The 22,647-nt window shown below is 35.2% G+C and overlaps 1 protein-coding gene across 2 annotated transcripts; it reads left to right on the top strand.

The window, feature by feature from the left end:
• The first annotated feature begins 6,951 nt into the window (after positions 1-6,951).
• LOC104211321 (glutamyl-tRNA reductase-binding protein, chloroplastic) lies at positions 6,952-11,028 on the top strand. Of its 2 annotated transcripts, none has more exons than XM_009760366.2 (5): positions 6,952-7,491; positions 7,587-7,667; positions 8,701-8,805; positions 9,133-9,282; positions 10,442-11,028. In XM_009760366.2, the coding sequence occupies exons 1-5, from the start codon at positions 7,105-7,107 to the stop codon at positions 10,679-10,681; spliced, it is 963 nt and encodes a 320-aa protein (XP_009758668.1). In that variant the 5' UTR covers positions 6,952-7,104; the 3' UTR covers positions 10,682-11,028. The 2 variants fall into 2 exon arrangements, with proteins under 2 accessions (XP_009758668.1, XP_070027361.1); XM_070171260.1 differs by having other exon boundaries at positions 7,033-7,491; positions 8,704-8,805.
• Positions 11,029-22,647: the final 11,619 nt, after the last annotated feature.

Genomic DNA, 22,647 nt, shown 5'->3' with positions numbered 1-22,647 from the left:
AATATAGATATATAGACACAATCTTCACACACTGATACAACACATGAAGATCAGATAATTGAGCAATTTGTTGGACAAGGGGGGAGAATCGTATATGAAAGACACGTGTTTTGTATTCACTGGAGGTGAATTTTTATGAGGATCACTTAGGAATCTGGATATTCAGATGAAAGCTAAACGGAATATATATTTGTTGTTTATTTCCCTTTTGCACCACTCCAATTTGCTTGAGACTGAAGGTAGTAATTGTTAGCTCTAGTAGGAATAAAAGAAAGAGTGTTGGACTTAAAATTGTACCCCACGTTAAGTGTGTTTACTAAACCATAGATAAAGTAAATCATAAGAGAGCCCTTGCACAATAGTTTGAAATTAAAAAATAAAACCAGTATAATGAAAGAAGATCCCAAAAGTGAAATGATTATAAGATGTCACCCGTTAGGGTTGTGGTGGAGTGGTAATTACTTTTTCATCCTTAACTAGAGGTCTCGGATTTGAGTCCCTAGGTATGGAATCACCTTTGTTTGGGAGCATTTTACCCTCAATGTGGGATTTCCCGGCGCGAAACCGAATTTAGTCGGGGCCTAATGTGAATACCGGCATCCGGTGAGAAATCAAAAAAAGAAACTGGTCATATGTCGAATCAACTTTGAGACTATAATGTAAAGTGTTACAGTATTATTATTATTAACTCGACCGTTGAAGAGGAAAAATAAAAGTTTCCATTTAATGAAAGATGAAGATGGATTAAACGTTAGACTTTATTAGGAAAGTAATTGTAGAAATAAAGATTTCATATAAAAAACGATGTCTGTAATTGACCAATAAAATTAATAAGGTCACATTTAATAGGATAAAAGGTGTAATTGAGAACATTCTCTAAGTATTGCATACTTTCTATGTCCAAATTAACTGTCTTTAGTTGATTTTAGTGGTCAGAACAATGAAAATCTGATTGTCACCTATTTCTGATAAATAATATAATATCACGTGTTTTACAGTAACAATAGTATTTTTGACCTATTTCAATAATATCAACTCCAAATATTTTGAAAAAATAATACTGTATACCCGCTCTCAAAATAATAGCCAAAATATATATATATATATATATACTTTTTGTATATTATATATATATATTATATTATATTATATACAAAAATTATATAATTTTTTTTTGCTACGAAATGTGCGGGCTATTGAGAAAACCCAAATTATTTTCTATAGTTTGAAAACAAGTTGAAATCTGTTGTAAATATATTATATTATGGATGTTCATTTAGTACTTCGTTGTAAATAATCTTCCTGAAGAAGCTTATCCATATGGGACTCCACCGTAGATATGTTTATCTATTAGTACTCTATTGGAAATAAGCTTCCTGAAGAAGCTTACCACTTCGGTACCCGGTTATGGATAAACATTACCCTAGGTAGAAGATTATCCATACCGGGTATAATAAGCTTATCCATTCAGTACTCCGTTATGGATAAACATTGCTCTCAGTAGAAGATTATCCATATCTGGTATAGTAGCAGCTTACACAGCAGCTTGCAGTAGCAGCTTACACAACAACTTGCAGTAGCAGCTTACACAGCAACTTGCGTAGCAGCTTACACAACAACTTGTAATAGCAGCTTACACAGCAGCTTGTAGTAACAACTTACACAGCAGCTTGCGTAGCAGCTTACACAACAGCTTCCTTTCTTCTATAAATAGAAGAGATTTCAGTTCATTATGTACGTCAGTTTGAATTCGAATAATATATCAGTTTCTCTCTATACTTGTCTTTACTTTATAGTCTTTATTTTATAACACGTTATCAGCACGAGACTCTGAGATCTCGAGCAAATACTTTGAAAGTATTAGAGGTAAGAACTTTCTTTTCCTAAATAATGTCAAATCTTTCTAAACTTGAATTTGTAGCCCTGGATATATCAGGCAAAAACTACATGTCTTGGGTGTTTGATGCTGAAATTCATCTTGATGCGATGGGTCTGGCAGACACCATCAAGGATAAAAATCAGGCATCAAACCAAGACAGTGCCAAAGCAATGATATTCCTACGCCATCACCTTGATGAGGGCCTGAAAATGGAATATCTCACTATCAAAGATCCAGTCATACTGTGGAATAATTTGAAAGATAGATATGACCACCTGAAGATGGCCGTTCTTCCACAGGCACGTTATGATTGGACTCATCTAAGGCTACAAGATTTTAAATCTATCAGTGAGTATAATTCTGCTATGTTCAGAATTATTTCCCAATTGAAATTATGTGGTGATAATATTACTGATCATGATATGTTGGAGAAAACTTTCACCACTTTTCATGCCTCGAATATGCTCCTGCAGCAGCAATATCGAGAGATGAGATTTAAAAAGTATTCTGAACTTATCTCACATCTTCTTATAGCAGAGCAACATAATGGGCTATTAATGAAAAATCATGAAAGCCGACCTATTGGTTCTTGTCCATTCCCTGAAGTGAATGAGACGAACTTCCACCAAGCTAAACGTGGAAGAGGTCGTGGCCCCAGTCGTGGTCATGGCCGTGGTCGGGGAAGAAACCCCAATCATGGTAATAATAATGCACCAAAGAAGCCTCCTCACCACCAGCAGTGGAAAAGGAAGGAACAAAAGCATGAAGCGGTGCAAGCACCAAATGCAGAAAATGCATGCTATAGATGTGGAGAAAAAGGCACTGGTCACGTACCTGTCGTACGCCAAAACACCTGGTTGAACTTTATCAAGTCTTCCTAAAGAAGACAGAGAAAAATGTTGAAACAAATTTTATTTCTGAAGATAATTTAGACTTCATGCATTTGGATGTAACTGATTACCTTGCACTCCCAGAAGGAGAAACAAGTCATGTAATCGGTGGTGAATCTGTAAAAATGTAAATATTTTAATTTTTGTTATTTGTAATAGATAGTATGGTTATGTAATTGTTGTACATAAAGAAAAATTATGATTTGATAATGATGTTTACTATAATATATCTTGTTTATGTCATTTTGAAGAATATGGATAACATTATTAGATCAACTTAAACTCTAGCAGAGTTTGCAAGAAATATACAACCACAAGAAGTGGTTATATTTCGTATATCTCATTGTAATTATATTTTGTTAACTACCAGAAGTGGTATATGCCTATGATCACCAGAAGTGATAATTTAGGCTTTCTATGGTTACAATTGAAGATAAGCTACATAAATATTCTCTATATTAAATGCACGCCTCGATTTGCTCCTGAAGTAGTAAATATTTTAAAAGAGGTTGAGGCATCACAATTTGATGTGATTAATGCGCATTCAGATAATTATGTTCGATTTCCTGAAGGATGAGAACTTTTGATAATATTAATCCATTCCCTGAAGTGAATGTGACAATACTAATAAGTCGGGTAAATATGAACGCGCTCTTGATGTGAATACATTACAATTCACCTCCAGAAGAGTTAATATAATTGAGAGAATATATACTCAATATTTCGTATTTTAAATTTGCTCCTGAAGAAGTAACACAATTGAAATTGCCTCCTGAAGTGGAAAAATATTATGAAGAGGAGTTTTCGTGTGCTTAAACAATTGTTTTACATTGTTTATTTGATTGTGATTTTCTCTCATGACACCAGCAGTGTCTGAGCAATATTTGATAGTACAAAATGTATCAACAACTCCTGAAGAGCTAAATGTTTGCCTAAAGAATACATGACACCAGTAGTGCCAGATAAATATTAGATTGTGGATAATAAATGAAGGCTCTCGAAGAGCTTATATACAAATATGTCATTCATATTATATGATTATGGTCAAAACATATGTTGTAGTAAACCTGAAGTTTACTAATACAAATGGCTATCATATTGAGACTACAAATGATTGGAAGATTGATAATCTTCATGTTTCCACAATCATAGGGGGTAAAATAATATGTATGTGAGAAGTTACCCGTCTTATTCTTTAATTTGTACTATATCATGTATCACAGTAAACCAGAAGTTTACTAAAGCAAAAGTTTATGCCATAGTAAACCAGAAGTTTACTAAGAGATAACACATGACATGATAAACTTGAAGTTTTCATTTGCCATTTTTAAATGAGCTATTTGAGAATTCAGATAAGCATATACTAAAGAACTAGAAGATTCTTCAGGAATTCTCATGTGTTGCTTGTTCTCATAATGAATTGATTATACCAGCTAAAGTTGGGACTAAGACCCCTGATTCTGAAATATATAAAAGGTGAATATGGGCCCGTTCACCTATCATGTGAACCACTTATAGGTGCATATATGAGATGGTTACATGTGTAATTATTGTCAACCTGCAGTTTGGCATTTGGAATTGCTTTTCTCGATTAAGAGCATAATTTTCAGATTATGAAATCAAGACAGTTCATCTTGATAATGCTGGTTTATATCCAAGCTGGTTTAGCATTGAATACCTCCTATTAATGGCTAAACCATTGCTTATGAGAACAAAGCTTCATGTGTTGGTCTAAGATTTTCTAAATTGCATATAGCAGCACTTGTATGCATCAGATCAACAATATATGATAAGTCCTCCCTTCACAATTGGTTTAGGATCAGAAACCAAATATTTTTACTATCTTTTGTTGTGTGGTATATGATTAATTTCTCTACCATAATACACAAAGATATGTTTCCCAAAGATGATTGGGGATATATGTTAGTTTTTCTAACATTTGGGGGATGGAATAAACAGTTGAAAAATATGCTATATGAATCGAATTATCATGATCCTCACTTAGAAGATAATTCAAGTCGAATGCCAGAAGCATTTGCTGATCCAAAATTAAATATCATATTTCAGCTGCAAATGCTCCTATTAAAATTAAAGTCCCTGAAGGATAGAGTTTACTGTACGCATGAAGCGTGGTAGATCAATCGGTTTCAAAGGTAACAATCCTTGAAAAATAGTAGGAGCTAATGATCAAAATGAGGAGGAAATAAGCTCTAGAAGAGCCCACGACATAACATTTCATGAAACTCCCGAAAAGGTTCAGGTACCTGGAAATAAAGAAAGTGATGAGATCTCCACAAGTTATGTCGCTTCGGAACTGACACAAAATGATCGTCGACGATATATTTAATACAATATAGTGCACAATATTGTAAAAGATTGTGAGGATCGGACTAGCAGTCCAGACACTTGAAGATGTCATACCATTTAGATACAAGTCTTAACCTATATGACTTATTTGGCTAAATCTATATGAAGATCCTTGAAGGATTGAAAATGCCCGAAGCATATAATTCAAAGTCTTGAGAAATGTACTCGATCAAATTATAAAGATCTTTGTACGGTTTAAAGCAATCTGTGCGCGTGTGGTATAATCGCCTCAGTAAATATTTGCTGAAAGAAAGTTACATAAATTATGTTATTTGTCCATGTATTTTTATAAAGAAAATGTCATCAAAATTTGTTACACTTGCTGTTTATGTTGGTGACATAAATCTTATTGGAACTCCGGAAGAGCTCCAAGAGGGTCTTAAAAATACTTTTACATGGACAAAGTGTACCCATTAAGTACACCAATGAATATTCAATCACTTGAAGTGAATAAGGATCCGTTCCAACCTCTAGAAGAGGATGAGGAGCTCCTTGGTCCTGAAATACTCTATCTCGGTGTAGATGGTGCACTTATTTATCTTGCTAATGCTAACAAAAGTGGTGCAGATCGTATTGGTAATGCAGATGCAGGTTATTTATCCGATACCCATAAAGCTCGATTTCAAACCGGCAAGCAGGGAGTGCATATGATTGAGATCAGTGATTCATTCGAGAAACATGTGGGTTGGAATGTGATAAAAGACCCACAATATTATACGGAGACAATGTTTCATGCATAGCACTATTAAAGGGAGGATTTATAAAAGGAGATAGAACGAAGAACATTTCACCAGAATTATTCTACATACATGATCTTCAGGAAAATTGTGACATTGATGTGCATCAAATTAGTTCAAGTGACAATCCAACAGATTGTCTTTACCAACATCAATTTTTGAGAATATGGTATACAAGATTGGAATGCGGAGACTCAAATATTTGAAATAAGGTTTTCATCGGGGAGTAAAATACGCGATGCACTCTTTTTTCCTTACTAAGGTTTTTTCCCATGGGGTTTTCCTTATAAGGTTTTTAATGAGGCACCTAGCAATGCGTATTACTAAATATGTGTACTCTTTTTCCTTCACTAAGATTTTTTCCCACGTGGTTTTTCCTAGTAAGGTTTTAATGAGACACATTATCTTTTAATGAACATCCAAGGGGGAGTGTTGTAAATATATTATATTATGGATGTTCATTTAGTACTTCGTTGTAAATAATCTTCCTGAAGAAGCTTATCCATATGGGACTCCACCGTAAATATGTTTATCTATTTAGTACTCTATTGGAAATAAGCTTCCTGAAGAAGCTTATCACTTCGGTACCCGGTTATGGATAAACATTACCCTAGGTAGAAGATTATCCATACCGAGTATAATAAGCTTATCCATTCAGTACTCCGTTATGGATAAACATTGCTCTCAGTAAAAGATTATCCATATCTGTTATAGTAGCAGCTTACACAGCAGCTTGCAGTAGCAGCTTACACAACAACTTGCAGTAGCAGCTTACACAACAGCTTGCGTAGCAGCTTACACAGCAACTTGTAATAGCAGCTTACACAGCAACTTGTAATAGCAGCTTACACAGCAGCTTGTAGTAGCAACTTACACAGCAGCTTGCGTAGCAGCTTACACAACAACTTGTAATAGCAGCTTACACAGCAGCTTGTAGTAGCAACTTACACAGCAGCTTGCCTAGCAGCTTACACAATAGCTTCCTTTCTTCTATAAATAGAAGAGATTTCAGTTCATTATGTACGTCAGTTTGAATTCGAATAATATATCAGTTTCTCTCTATACTTGTTTTTACTTTATAGTCTCTATTTTATAACAAAATTAGCCTAGTTAATCCTTAAAAAAAAAAAAAAAATAAGGATTCTGAACTGAATTTGCAAAAGCTGTCTTAGATAAAAGATTTGCTTCTAAGCATTGAGTTGTGCTCCTAAAGTTACCCATTTGTTTGAGAATGGCGACCCACCTTCCAACTTCATCTCTTCCCTCGACGCGTCTCTCTAAAATTGCACTACCTTTGAGCAAATCCTGGAGTAGAGCTCAATTCGCCTTCTCAAAAAGTCCAAGATTTTCAATTGGGCCTCTTAAATGTGCAGTTTCAGTTGTATCCGAGCCAATTCAATCAGAAAAAACCAACAATGGGAAACCATACCCAGCTGAAGTTTCGAGGACAATTATGGAATTATCTTCAGTTGGAACTTTATCCACGCCCACCCAAGATGGTTGGCCTTTAGGCTTTGGTGTCCGTTTCGCTGTTGACCCACATGGAACTCCTGTCCTCTTTTTGAATGACGCCACTTCCAAATTATCTGTCAATTGCAAGTCTAGCATCCATGTTCAGGTCTGTACAGATGTATCTTAAACATTATTATGCATATGTGTTAAAAGTTATCGACTTGATTTTTTGATGATGGAAAAATTTGAACTTGATATCAGTTAGAGCAATATGGATTGCGGACTCCACAGTGCACTATACAAGGAACTCTTGAAAAGCCAGAAGATACCACAGCTTTGAAGGTGAAAAAAAAATGATTTTTCTATTGGTTTCTCCTCTTTACGATGGGATTATGTCTACAAATATCTAGAAAGTTCTTTTATGTGGTTTACTGATACTATATGCTAAAGGTGATACTTAGATGCGGAGCCAGGATTTGAAGCTTGTAGGTTCGAGATTCTAGGCCGTTTATGTTACTGTGTTCTAAATTAATAATTTATATATATTCAATGAATTTTTTTAGATAAATACAGGGTGTATACTAAAGTTACTGGCTTCGGCCGAACCCGCAAGTTCTATGCTAGCTCCGCCCCCGGTGATACTGGATGGAACCTATAAAGCTATGTCACTTGTCTATCCAATCGAACTCTTATAGGAGTTTTGGACTTGGGAATTTGGGATGGATGCATATACTGGCAAAAAGTGTAAACACAAACTAGGAATTAACGCTGACTGTTGCATTTCTTAAGATGAATTTCCAGCAAGGTTTAAGTGCACAGTATCGTTTGAGTTATATATAATGTCTTTCAGCATCTGCTAATGTCATTTGGTTACTAAAAGAGAGTGAAGAAAGCATGCCAGTTGATTTTTCAGCACCTGACTAGGACAAGATGGAAAATCGTCTATGCACCTCAGATGTGATGAAATGTAGGACTTTAGAGGGAAGCGACACCTAGGAATAGATTGAATATGGAGATATTTCATCTTTCATATCCATTATCGTCCAGCGATTTTTCTCTGCTTCAATGCTTTGCCAGTGTAAAAGAAGTGTTGTCATTTAGAAAGGAATATTACATAGTAACATATTCCTGAGGTTATCTGAAACATTTATCCCCAAGCATGATATTCACTAATTTCAATAAACGTGGAGTTGATAGTAACCATGCATGACTGGAGTTATTGTTCTTCAGTTCTTTGTACTTCTTTTTTTTTTTTCCAATTTCAATGATGTCATATGTTCTAAGTTGATGCTTTATTTTTGATGAATTTTACCAAGTTTTGATCTTCGATGATAATTTGAACTCTCTATTGATGACACCAAGTTTCTTGTTTTAGAAGCTTCATTCAGTTTGGAAAAAGCGATTTGGGCATGAAGTAGATGAAGACCACTTATTTTTGCTTTCTGTGGAACGGGTACTGCAACTTGAAGATTTTGCAGAGGTTTGTTTGTCTGTTTGCTATGGTTATTTCATTGGTTTCCATGAACCATTCATAGCTTTGTTGCTTCTTTGATTGAGATTACTTAACCTGATTTAATCTCCTTTTGATAACATGTTTGGTTAGTATTCCTTTTTATCATTTAACAGAACAGGTTAGCTTTAGTCAAATACTATATGATAACATTTGTTTAAATAATAGAACAATTTACATTATCCACACCAAATAGCTTCAAGTTTATTCTTTCGCCCTAAATAGTATAGTATAGGTCATGTTTATTGCTGATTGCAGCTACCATAATGATAATATGAGATGATAAACTACTTTCAGGATGGAATTTGGGTCACTTCATCAGACTACAAGTTGGCGAACCCTGATCCTCTTCGAGACTTTGCAGAAAGAATGATTGAAGAGATAAATACTCACAATAGGGAAGACATATTACGTTTTTGCAACATCTATGTAGACTTGGATTTCCAGGTTTGTAAGGAACATAGCTTTTGACTTTCTCTTACTTCCAGTTTAATTTTTCTTTTTCACTTTAGTGCCATTATAGGTCTAGGTGTACCAACTCTTTTTTGTTTCAAGTAGTGTCCTTTGTGTGAGGATAAGATAAACTAGCCAAGTTTCAGGTTAGTTAATTTTGTTTGTTCTTTTGATCATAAAGGTGGTGTCCGAGTCACTTGCGCACCTTGACTATTTTTCAGTTTTTACCTATATCATATTCATATTCTGACTTTCATATCTTTAGATTTCTCTCTCTTTTTCATCTGAAATACAATATAGAACAGTTCTAAGTCTATTTGAGTTTTCTGTATATATTTGCTTGAAAATATTTTTACTTTCTACATATGCATATAAAATGGCACAGTTTCTGGTATTTACTGTGTGGTTTTCACGTAGACAATAAGATCTGTTCGCTACTTCTGGAACATGTGACTTGCATATTGATTACAAAATTCCACCCTTATTTTTTTGTAAGAGTAGAGAAGTTTATAGGACGCAGTTGTGTTGAAAAGAATAAAAGTTGTTCGAAATATTTTACAGTTTCCTTCTTAGAAAAGTGGACAACATTTTGCAATAACTGAAAAGGGAAAGTGGGACAACATTTTTGGGACAAAGGGAATATTAAGGAATGTTGGGATAGGGGCATATAGACCATCAATGTGCTGTAGATTTTAACGCAAGATGAATAAAAATAAGAGTTCCAAGAGCAACATACAAAGAACTTTGCGGAGCTTAGGCTTTGGGTTATGAATTAGGATTAGCAATAGCATTGTGATGGCCCTGGTTCGCATTACAAGTTGCTATGTGCCCTTTTACCTGTCTCGAGAGTTGTGTTTGATTATCTCGCTCTCTTTCTAGTTGCTAGGTACCATTTGATCATTTTCTCCATGTCCCATTTTTACCAAATAAAAGCTCGCTAAGTTTACAGTATAGATTTGTAATATTATCTATTACCTAGTAGTTTAGTTGAATGCTTATATCTGTGATCCGTGCTCCAGGTCAAGGAATGTAATCTAATCTTAAATTACTCTATTGTGTGCTTTGAAGTAAATTACAATTTCTTACTGGTTGTCTCTTCACAATTGTTTGACGACTTAGTTATTTGTTTGCTTTTCTGGGGCTGGACTCGCAGGTTTCTGATGCCAAGATGCTCTGGGTTGATAGATTAGGTTTTGATGTCCGCTTCAGGTCTCCTCAAAATGATGTATTTGAAGCCCGTATCCCGTTCCCCAGAGAAGTTGCAGATGAGAAGGGTGCAAAATCATCTTTCAATTGTATGTCTCAACTAGCTTGGGAAGTAGAAAAGAATTTCCATGCTGCAGAGTTTGAAAAGGCAAAACAACTGAAAAAGATAGAGTACACAGGACTCTGAATAATATTGGCTTCTCTATGCAATTTTTGGTCCAATTATTAGTGGTAATTTCTTGATACATGATTCATTTTCTCGAGGGATTACTAAGTTGATTTGGACTTTGGAGGCTGATCAATGTAATTTCTCAGTAGGATAGTTTAAAAATTGGTGAGTGTTTGCAATTGCAGCGGGAATGTAAATTTGCTAAAAGAGATGTTCATCTCTGGAGCAGCACAAGAATGTTTATGAGCCATTGGTGTTGGCAGTGGCGCAGCCACCTTAGTCGAAGGGGTTTCAATTGACATTCCTTCGCCGGAAAATGAGTCAAAATCTTACTTTTATACATATATACTATACGTTGAATCCCATTAATTGCTTCGTATGTTAATTTTTATATATTTTGACACCCCTTAAAAAAAAAAGTGCCACTGTTGGCAGCATATATTTTGGCTGCCACTATACAATCTGGGGCTGCTATCACCGATCTCTAGATTTCTCTAAGCTGCACTTGAGGGAAAAAATCTAACGCTTAGTTAAACACATGTTTATTAGGTTCAGACGGCAGGACGACGGCGTGGATTTAGGCTGGGCAAAAATTTCCTTTGATCCAGCGGCTGGTAGTGTTGGCTGTCCATTGTGTTACTCTTTTAGGAGAGATTTTTCTATTTGGTTGGTTAGCCTTCTTTTGACTCTTTTTATGCATTGCTGAAGACAGTTTAAACAGATAAAAAGGCTTGTTTCACATTGTCTTTTTACGTCAATATATAACGGATGACAAGTTAAAAAAAAACACACTATAAATTGTCTTCGTTTTGAAGAGAAGGTGAAAGAAAATGAAGAGTCGTTCGTCTTTTCTTATCTATTTTTCCACAAGAATCGTTCTTGTTTTGGAATATAAAATCGTAGACCAAGAAAATGATGTCTCAGACTTTGAAAATTGTTCAAGATTATTTTATTTTGCTATTTTTATTTATCGGATATCACCAAAGATACGTTCAACGATCTGTGAGTAGGTTAGGTGGGTAACATTCAAGATGTATAAATATTAGTAAAATTATGAATTCCGCAAATATAATCTTGAAATAAACTCACTTTTAGAAGAGTGTAGAAAAGGGGAATTCTTTGGATATTGCAAGATACCGGTTAGCTCACGTTTGAAGCAGAGTTGAAGTAGGATTTGAAACCAAATAGACTTATGCAGTGTGAGTTTAGTTAGAGTAGGGAACTTATAATACTATACGAACAACAAACGAACAGGCGTAGTTTCTACTAAATTACTTAAGACTTAAGAGTTTGACAACGTAACCAAATAGGATTGAACATAACATGATAAATATGGCTTTCACTTTTTTACTCTGCATTATATTGGTCTCCGTCGTCGAATAAAACAAAGATTATATACCGTAGAATTAAGTAGGAGAATAGTCAAAAGAGCATATATTGATCTATATATTAATGTTATCTGTGCATTGTTAAATATTCTGGAATTAATATATATGAAGTCATGGGGCGAAGAAGAAGATGATGAAGTGGATCCAGGAATAAAAGCGCTAGTGTTCGCGTGCATGGCTGCCGGTATACTATGGACATTAGTGTTGGGAAATAGGGAGCTACGCCCTAAAGATTTATTGAGGAAGCAGCAATACTCCAAATTAGCCACTCATCTCCTCTTTACCCTCCTCTTGTTTTGCTGCGCTCTTTTTCTCATCAGTTAGTTGTATCCATTTTGTTACCAAGTACTACTCTCATCAACAAACAACCCTACCTGAAGCAGCACAACCACTACTAATAAAAGAACAAGATGCAAAAGGGTCATCAGTGATATATAGACGAATTCAAATTTTGAAATTTACACATATCTCGCAAATCGAGTTTGTGAGAAATTATTTCTTTTGTGAGAGGTTATATATTTTTTGTTTTCCTTAGTAAATACTAGTATAGTATTAACTAGTACGACAAAAAAGAAGAAGAAGGTAAATAGCTACGAATTTAGCCAGTTGTACTTTCCGGTTATGATGCTGTACCTGGTGATTTTCCTGGCCACACTCACCTTTTTCTATAAAAGAAGAAAAAGCTTTAACAGTTTATCATTGTCATGATCTTCGCTAAAATCCATAGAGTAGCAGCTCAACGACTCATACCAGTTTCAATTGGAACAACCTTCCTTGAATTCCGCTATACATGTAAAATTGGTTAACCGTCTAATTTGACATGTAGGACCAGAATCAAGATTAATTAGTTATGTTCAAGACTTTAAGTAACTTCATTCTAGTCAAACCATCTAATTAGGGTTCACATAAACGAACGTATTAGTCGAAGTGCATTGTAAAGTTTATGTTCCAAATCCATGCATTATGTGTCAGTTAATGCGGAGTATCAAATAAAATGAAAAAATGCAAATAGAATCATGTCGTGTATCAAATAAGTGGTATATATGGCTTGTTAATTCAAATCAATATGTCATCTGTGAAATTACATGTTCCCAAGTCAAAATGAAAGTCAATCAACGGTGTCCAAGTAGAAGCAAGAGAGAATTCTATTTCTATGCATCCAAGTTCAAGTTTAAGAATCATCTTGTTCAAACCCAAATTATTTCTTTCTGACGGTGAATCCCAATTATTGTTTGCGGAAACACCATAGTGTTGTTGAAGGATAATACAAAATCAAGGCCAAGCTGTCAAATCCTTGAATAAAATCCATATTAATTTAAATTTTAGAAATTGTAACCTTCATAATTCTTTTGAAAACAAATACTTGTATAATGTGGTATGCTAGCTATTTCGTGTTTTAATTTTTCAATCAAAAAAATTTGTGTTACATGAACTATCCCCATACGCAGAAGAATACACAAAATACTAACAAGGACGGGCTCATAAATTTGTCAAATTCTGAATTACAGGACTTGTAGAAGAGAGAAAAATAAGAAGAATAATGGGAAAAAAGGGCCGCCAGGGGAAGGATCGGACCACAAGGGTCTATTGTACGCAATCTTACTCTGCAAGAGGCTATTTTCACGGCTCGAACCCATGACTTCATGATCATATGATAATAATTTTACCAATTACGTCAAGTCTATCGTTCAAGAAGAATGAAAAAATACACATTTTTCTAACCACAAGTACACATTTATTTTAGTGCCTATGCTATTGTTGTCGGCATATTGTACCTTCGACTTTATCTTTTTGGCTCTTATTATAATTTTATTAAAACGTGCTATGTCCTTTTATGCTAACCAAGCCAAACTAATTAGAAAACTGAACATTTCACACTTGTTCGTACTCCAAAAATTTCCTTAAATTATGGCAAGTCCGAAGCTAAAATCAGAATTAACGTTAAACATAAACAGTAAGGACAAAAGTTGAGATTTTCTGGTAAATGTTGAGTTATAGTCTTGGGCCCACCATAGTTGTGGGGTTTAAATTCTATAGGGATGCAAAGGCATTTTCTTTCCCAATAAGTTAAAACAATTCAACTTGTCTTGCTCATGTTAAATGACCAAAATGATTTTTCTATTCCCAGAAAATAAAGAGGTAGTTGAGAACAATTTACGATACCATACATCGAGAAAGGTGTAACCTGTAACAACAATCCATGTCTTCTTCTCCAAAATAGATTTGATTAATTAAATATTATACATCCTGAGAATAGCATAACAAATTCCTAGAATGGAAAAAATTCAAAAATCCAAAATGCAAGAATGGTTAGTTAATAGTTACACATCTTCGGTGAATATAAATTAAATATTACTCCTTCCGGTCCAAAATAAGTAATTTTTGGTTTTTTTCTTGTGGTCCAAAATAAGTGATTTTTTCAGATTTTAAGAATGAATTAATTATTTTTTTCTACATTGCCCTTAGAGTAATTAATGTTGGAGTATGTGTTAGAAGTGTTTATGTGAAGAGATAGTAAAGGTTAATATGGTCAATTTTATTGCTAATTAATGTTAAAAGGTGAATTTCTTAATATGTGTGAAAACAACCAAAAAATTACTTATTTTGGACAGGAGGGAGTATTATTATTTTTCTATATGTATACTCCCTTCGTCTTAAATTATCTATTGTATTTCTTTTTCTACACGCCCCTTAAGAAGAGGTTTTGGACTATTTTATCCTTATTTATGTCTTAAGATATAATCTCTCTTCATTAAATATTTACTCTATTTATGTGTTATCTTCATCTTCAAGAACAATTACTATTAAGGGTAAATGGACAAAAATAATTAATTGTTTTGAACTTCTAAAATGATAAATAATTTGAGACAACTATTTTTGAAAATCACAATAACTAAATATATATATATATATATACACACACACACACACACATACTCCCTCCGTTCATTTTTACTTGGCATGTATACTAAAAATAGATTTTCATTTTTACTTGTCACTTTACGCATATCAAAAGAAGACATATTTTTTTCTTGTTTTACCCTTAATTCATTAACCAACACTTCTTGAATAATTAATGGTTAATTGTAGCTTTCCAATACTCAAATATTGGAATTCACAGAGAACTCTTCATTATATCCCCTTCGTTAAACACAAAAGTCCACTAAAGTCATCTTTTATTCTCTTTTTCTTTGGAGTATTTTTTTCTTCAAAAGTTTTTTTTTAAAACTCTCTAGTTAGTCCAAAAAATCTGTGTGCATCTCCTTTAACAATGAGATTTGATGATTATGTTTTGTATCTATTGTTGTTTGAACTCTCATTACAGTGAAGCATATTTTATAGAGTAATGTTTTGGTGGGAACATATTAATTTCATATACTCCAAAACTTAAAATAATATTTTTTTGATGAAACGGAAAAGATTTTATTTGTCACCTGACCAATACTTACAAATTAGATTTACATATGCATCAGACAATTATCCTCTCTAATGATATGTTGTTATTTCCTATTTTCTTACTTTCTATCCTTATATATGCAATTCCCTCCTATACATTCTTAGCTATACAGTGCTTCAATCAAACCTCTGCCCCTACTTGAGTGTCTTTTTCCAGTACTTCATAAGCTTTGTGCGTGCAATCCTGCTTTATCTGGCTGCATAGGTGCCTAGGCCTTAGGACCGTTTGGTCCCAGAGTGCTGCATTTCTTGCTTTTCATATGTAGTACACCACAACTGCTAATGTTGCTAGTACAAATTCCCTGCACATTCTCCCTTTAACTTGCCTTATCATCCTTCTGTCTAGCCCTCGAAATTCTGTGTTAGTTATACCAATGTTCAACCATTTCAGGATACCTCCCAAGCATTCTTTCGATAGTTGACATTTAAAAAATAGATGTTTAATTGTCTCCTCTTCATTACCACATATCACACATAATTTGTTTTGGCTAATTCTCATATGCTTCAGTCTATCCTTTGTCAGGAGTCGTTTGTATGTAGCTAGCCAGCAGATGAAGTTGTGCATAGGCATATTCATTCCATTCCATACCCACCATGTCTAAGGTCAATCCTCCATAGCCCCTTTCTTCCAGCTATAGCCACTACCTAGTGTATATTCTCCATTAGCAGTTAGCCAGTGGTTGTATATATAATCAGTTGCAAATTTATCTCTAATTGTGCATATTTTCCTCCAATGCCAACAATAATCTTGAGGAGTTTGTATTGCCACTATGCACTCCCCTTTAAGTATATGTGATCCACCCATCGTACCCATAAGTTGTCTGTTTTTGCTACTATGTTCCATACATACTTTGTTACTACTGCTTCATTCCATATAGCAACATCATGTATCCCCAGTCCATCATGCTTCTTTGTTATACACACTAAGTCTCATGCACCTAGTGGGGGTTTGTTTGTGTGAGCCTTCCCATTCCATAAAACATTCCTACATATAGCTGTGATGCTCTTAATTACTTTCTTTGGCAACAAAAAATGGTCGACCGTTAAGAGTGTATGTGCAGTAATACAATATTTACCAGCAATACTCTGCCTGTATATGATAGACTCCTTGACCCCAATATTTCACCTTCATAGTCAGCTTATCCACCAATATTTCACAGTCCATTGCTGATAGCTTCCTTGGTGAGATGAGCATCCCAAGATATCTGAATGGTAGTGCCCCCCTCTTGTACCCTGTCATCTCATACAAATTATTCAAGCATTATTCATCCATGTTGGCACTGAAGATATTTGATTTAGCAGCATTTGTAGTGAGGCCAGATGCATTAGAGAAACTTTACAATCCTCTTAGCATCAATACTATAGCTTGGAAATCTCCTTTGCAAAACATTAGTACATTATCTACAAAGCAGAGATGATTTAGATCAACCCATTGCACTTTGTATGGTAAGCAAATCCTTCTTGTTCAGCCATCAGCCCCATTATTTTTGTAAAGTACTCCATGCATATTATAAATAATAATGAGGATATTGGGTCCCCTTGCCTTAGTCCTCGCTTCTCTGTAATGTTTCCATATATACCACCATTGATAGCAATTGATATTGTGTAGTTGTAATGTATATCATTATCCATCGAATGAATTTGCAAGGAAAGTTCAGTGCATACAACATCTCTTCTACAAATCCCCATTTCATCTAGGGTCGGGCATATATCGGATAAAACCGATAATCCGAACCGTTAATTATTTATTGGGTTATCGGTATCGGATTAATGGATTAATGGTTCGGTAACGATTTAAAAAAATTTCACTATTGGGTTATCGGTTCGGGCCTCGGGTTGCCAATTTTATTAATAGATTAACCGATAACCCAATAAGAATTATAAAATTATGACTTTACCTTAAGCATATACATATGTTAGGGTTTCAGTTCATTCTCTTCTATTCTTTCTCAGCCACACTCTTCAGTTGCTTCATCTTCATTCTTCATAGACCTTACTAGTTACTCCTAGCGTAAGTCTTTAGTCTTATACATTAGGCTTTTAATTTCTATAACAAAATTCATCTTCATAAAGGGATTACTCTATGGTTTCTTTTTTCAGCTTAGGCATTTGACAAACAACATCAATTTTATCTTGGATTGTTTGAGGGCTTCAACACTTATGGAAGTGCAGGTATTGTGTGAAATAAAAATTCTAAATCAACTATGGTTGTTATCATATCAGAGGAGGCAGCTAATGCCTTGGAACATTTTGTGGGAATTGCTGCAGTTTGATAAATATTTATTCACTGATTTTTTGGTGAAACCTATAAGGATTGAGTAGTTGTTGTCTTGTTAACTTGAATTCGAACTGTTAGTATTATATGTTTGGACTTGTTAATTTTAAAGTGAAATTGCTACTACTTTGTATTATTATTAATGTATTTGGAAAACTGTTATTGAAGAATTTATACTATTCCAATTGTGACCACTGGACAGAACGCAAAAATGGGTAGTATACTATATGTGAATTCTTCTCTTCTTTGCTTAACTCCAGTGAATTGTCTTCTCTTTTTTGCTTAACTCTAGATTGAGTTATCTTATCAAGTATCGATAACCGAACCCATAATGATTGATAACCGATTAATTGATACCCAATAACCGATATCTTATCGGTTCGGTTATCAGTTTATCAAATTTATAAACCGATAACCGATATGCTAAATCGATAATATTCATAACTGAGCTGAACCGACCGATGTCCACCCCTAATTCCACCGATTCATAGGTTTTCTTGAGGTCAATTTTTATAAGGCAACTTTTTGTAGTGTTCTTCCTGTTGTAGAGTCGTACTAAGTCCTGACAAATTAAGACGTTTTGAGCAATAGACCTTCCTTCTACAAAAGTACTTTGATTTATTGAAATTATTTCAGGCAACACCTTCCTTAATCTTTAGCATAACATCTTTGACATAACCTTATAGATAGTAGTGCAACAAGCTATATGCGTGTAATCACCTACAGAGTTTGCATGTGTACCTTTTGGAATAAAGGTGATTACTGTATTATTCAGCACATATAGTAGCTTCCAGTATTGATATACTCCAACACCCATGCAGTTAGGTCATTCCCTATTATTCTCCAATTGCCTTTGAAGTATTGGATCCCATAGCCATCCGGGACACGGCTTTTATCCCCTGCAATTGCTCGTAAGGCCTGCTTCATTTCCTTCTTTGAGTATGCAGCCTCCAGTATCTTTATGCTCTCTTTAGTCAGCACATGTCTGTCACGCCCCTTTTTCTCGCGAAATCGGGTTTCGACATTGACAACTCTGTTAAGGAAGGGTTTGAAATAGAGAGTCGCTACCTAACGGATTAAGGTGCGTTAGGGTACCTATTTACAGATAACTCTATCTAACTGGTTTGTATCACCAAAGATCGGGTAAGGGCTCAAAATTGCCTCGAAGAGAAGGTGTTAGGCACTCTTCGAGGTCCACAACTGTGGGTCCCAGTTGAACTCAATTACATGAATTAGTCTAGGAGATTAAGTACAGAAAAAACAAGAAATTTGGGAAGTTTATTATTAAACACAAATAATTGATGAAAGACAAGATGGGGGGGGGGGGTCCTAAGTTTTTTATCCTAATGGATCACCCCGTGCAACATAAATAATACTTCGTAACTCCCTTAAGGTGGGGAGTTACTCATATTATTCAACGGGGCGCAGACTATCAGCTCCTGCTACCTGATTACTATCTTTAAGCTGTTACCCAAAGCGCACTAGTCAATTCTAAGTCGTACCCTACGCGTGCACTATCCGTCCCATGCCTATGGTCCAGGAGGCATTTGGACCTCTATCTTATGGTGGTTCTAGACTCTAACTTAGGTTGCTCAAAAATTAAAAAATACTAGGCGACATACAAACATTTTGAACTTTCACTTATAAGCAAATAAGGACTCAGGTTGGTCTCCGCACTTAGACAACAAATGCACGCAAAACTTGGTTAACAAAGATAGTTGCAGATTTTAACAAGTTGAAGTTGCAGAATCCTATAGGCAGGATCTCTATGTGATTCTGAATTTAATGAGCGGGCAATTTACCTATACAATCTCTGAAACCTATGTGGTTGCCTACTGATTACAGGTATAAGAGATTAAACCTATAAGCATGATATCTAGGCATTTTCACGTAGTAACTAATAGTGGTAATCACAGGATTATGTTCAAAATTGGTTAATTGAGTCCTATAGGTATGGTTTCTAGTGATGATAATTAACACAACGTTGAAGACTCTTAAAGGAACGAGTAGGATAATTAATTAAACTGATTCAGACCCTATAGGCATGAATCTATAATTAAAACTGATTTTAGATCCTATAGGCATGATTTCTATAATTAAAACTGATTTTAGATCCTTTAGGCATGATTTCTATAATTAAAATTGATTTTAGATCCTATAGGCATGATTTCTATAATAACTGAAAAATAACACGTTTTGAGCAAAGATAAAATACTTATAGGCATGATTTCTAATACATGATAGCCGAACATTTTTGAGCATAATAGCATACTTTAACTAAGTAATGAACCTATAGGTAATATTTCTACCCATTTCAACGCAAGTATAAGATAAAAGCCCCTTCCCTAATTTTACTAATACCCTAGAATGTTATTACAAGAATTATTATAGATCCACAATGAATAGAATAAATTAAAAAGTAGAAGCTATAGGGAGTCTATAGTAGGCCCAAAGGTACACCTGACCCGGCCAGGCCTTTATTCTCGTAGTTCACAACAACCCCAAAATTATATTTTCATGGACATAAGGCATCCATAACTTGAGGGAATCATCCCGTGGGCACACAATAGAGCTGAACATATAAAACCATGGCAGTAGTGTGTCAGAGTTCCCAAGGACTTCAAAAACCCAGGACAGTGCTCACACTAGAGAGGTTAGCAAGGACAATTCAGAGGAGAAACTAGGAACCAAGCCCTAGTGTGTCAGAGTTCACAAGGGTCTCAAATGAACCCTGAGCAGTGATCACACTAGGAAAGTCAAAGGACATAACCTAAGTAGCATTGGCTTTCAGCCGGCTAAGAATGAGATTCAAGGAACTTAGGTGACCGGTGAAAGAAAGGACCAAAATTGAGAAAACGTGAATTGAAGGGTTTAAATAGACACAACCAAATTGAGCAAACCAAGGCAGATAGTTGATTAAATCACAGAACTAAAAAAAGAACAAGCTTATGTCGCGCCCCCTATTTCCTTCGCGGAATCGAGTTTATGACATTTTGGTTGGGACAACTCTTTCCTTTTGGGAAATAGGGTTTGCAATTTTGAAAAGTCGTCACCTAACAATTTAAGGTACGTTAGGGCACCTATAGGGTTCATTTGTAACTACGTTTGATAACCAGAGATAGGGTAAGGGCTTGAAATTATCCTAAGGGGAAGGTGTTAGGCACCCCTCAGGATCCACTAGTGTGGTTCCCGACCAAACAGTTTTTGTAAATTTGTACAAATAGCAAACAAACAAGTATTACTCAAATAGTAGGGGATTTAAGTTTAGACACACAAGTGTTTGAGAAATAAAAGGCAAGATTTTGAAAAGAATTGCAATCTAAATATACTTGGGAATGTGAAGGGGGTGTCCTAGGTTTGCTTATAATATGTGTCACACCTCCTTTTTCCGCACCCGGGAGGGCGCAAGGGAGTTTTTTCCAATTAAAGGACAATCGAAACGGGATTGGTTTATTTATTTCAGAGTCGCCACTTGGGAGATTTAGGGTGTCCCAAGTCACCAATTTTAATCCCAATTCGAGGAAAAGAATGACTCTATATTACAGTCTGCGTACCAGAAATTCGGATAAGGAATTCTGTTAACCCGGGAGAAGGTGTTAGGCATTCCCGAGTTCCGTGGTTCTAGCACGGTCGCTCAACTGTTATATTTGGCTTGATTATCTGATTTTATACATGTTAAACCTATGTGCAAGTTTTAAACTCTTGACCGCTTTTATTATTATTTTTTACGAGAATTGCAACGTCGTGAAAATATATCTCGAACCACGTTACATCAATGCACCCGTGGTTATTGACATATCTCGACTCGGTTGAGATTTGGATTTGGGTCACATAAATGTGCACCCGAATTAAGAAAAATAAATTATTAAAGGCGCGCCTAAAGCGACTAGCGTCTTGTTATTTTGGGGAAGGCCGTAAAATTCGCTAAACGGCCTGTCCTCGAATTCTAAGTATTTTAGTTTGTACATTTAGAGGGCCCCGCAGCTTGTGCATTTTTTGTTTGTCGAGGCTCGTCTCATTCATTATTAAAAAGGAATTTGCAACGTCATGGAAATGCATCTCAGACCACGTCACAGTCAATGTACCCGTGATTAGAGACACATTTCGATTTCGTTGAGATTTGGATTTGGGTCACATAAATGTGCACCCGAGTTTAGGGAGATAACATTATTAAAGGCGCGCCTAAAGCAACTAGCGCATTATTATATTGGGTAGGGCCGTGAATTTTGCTAAACGGCCCGTCCCGGAATCTAAGTGTTTAATACATATATTTTGTGAGGGCTCCGCAATCTGTACATTTTTATTTTGGCGAAGCTAGTCTCGTTTTTTTTGTTTATTTATTTATTTATTTATTTATTTTTTTTAAAACGATGCCATTTTTACGCCTTTAACAATACTAAACCTTACGACTTTTTTACAACTAAAATCTCATAACTTGTCAAAAAAAATTAATAAAATGAGTTTAGTGAACGAGTGTTTCGGGCGTAGTAAGAGCATGTACTAATAATAATTTTGTCCGAATGACCTAAGCAAAGGAAAGGACGAACAGATTAACGTCAAACTTGTGTCATAGAACAACTAGTCCAACTTAATTAAATGACATCGGATAAACAAGAATCACGTAACGCAAAAATGAGCAAAAATGCATACGATGAAAACATAAGCAGAAAATTATCATACCAATTTCTATATTGCATCTTCGAACATTTAACGTAACATTTCCTTATCTAATGCTTGAGGTTTACTAACCTTTGAACCTCGGCAAACTCAGGACGACAAACACGACCCCGACGGAATTCAAGCTAGACCTCACTGGACGAGGAACAACGACGGAACCTCGGACAAACACCTCGACGTACCGGACC

The sequence above is a fragment of the Nicotiana sylvestris genome, chromosome 3 (genome assembly GCF_000393655.2).
Source record: "Nicotiana sylvestris chromosome 3, ASM39365v2, whole genome shotgun sequence".
Classification (NCBI taxonomy): domain Eukaryota; kingdom Viridiplantae; phylum Streptophyta; class Magnoliopsida; order Solanales; family Solanaceae; genus Nicotiana; species Nicotiana sylvestris.
The sequence above is the reverse complement of the archived record's forward strand: the minus strand, read 5'-3'. Positions and strand labels throughout refer to the sequence as shown.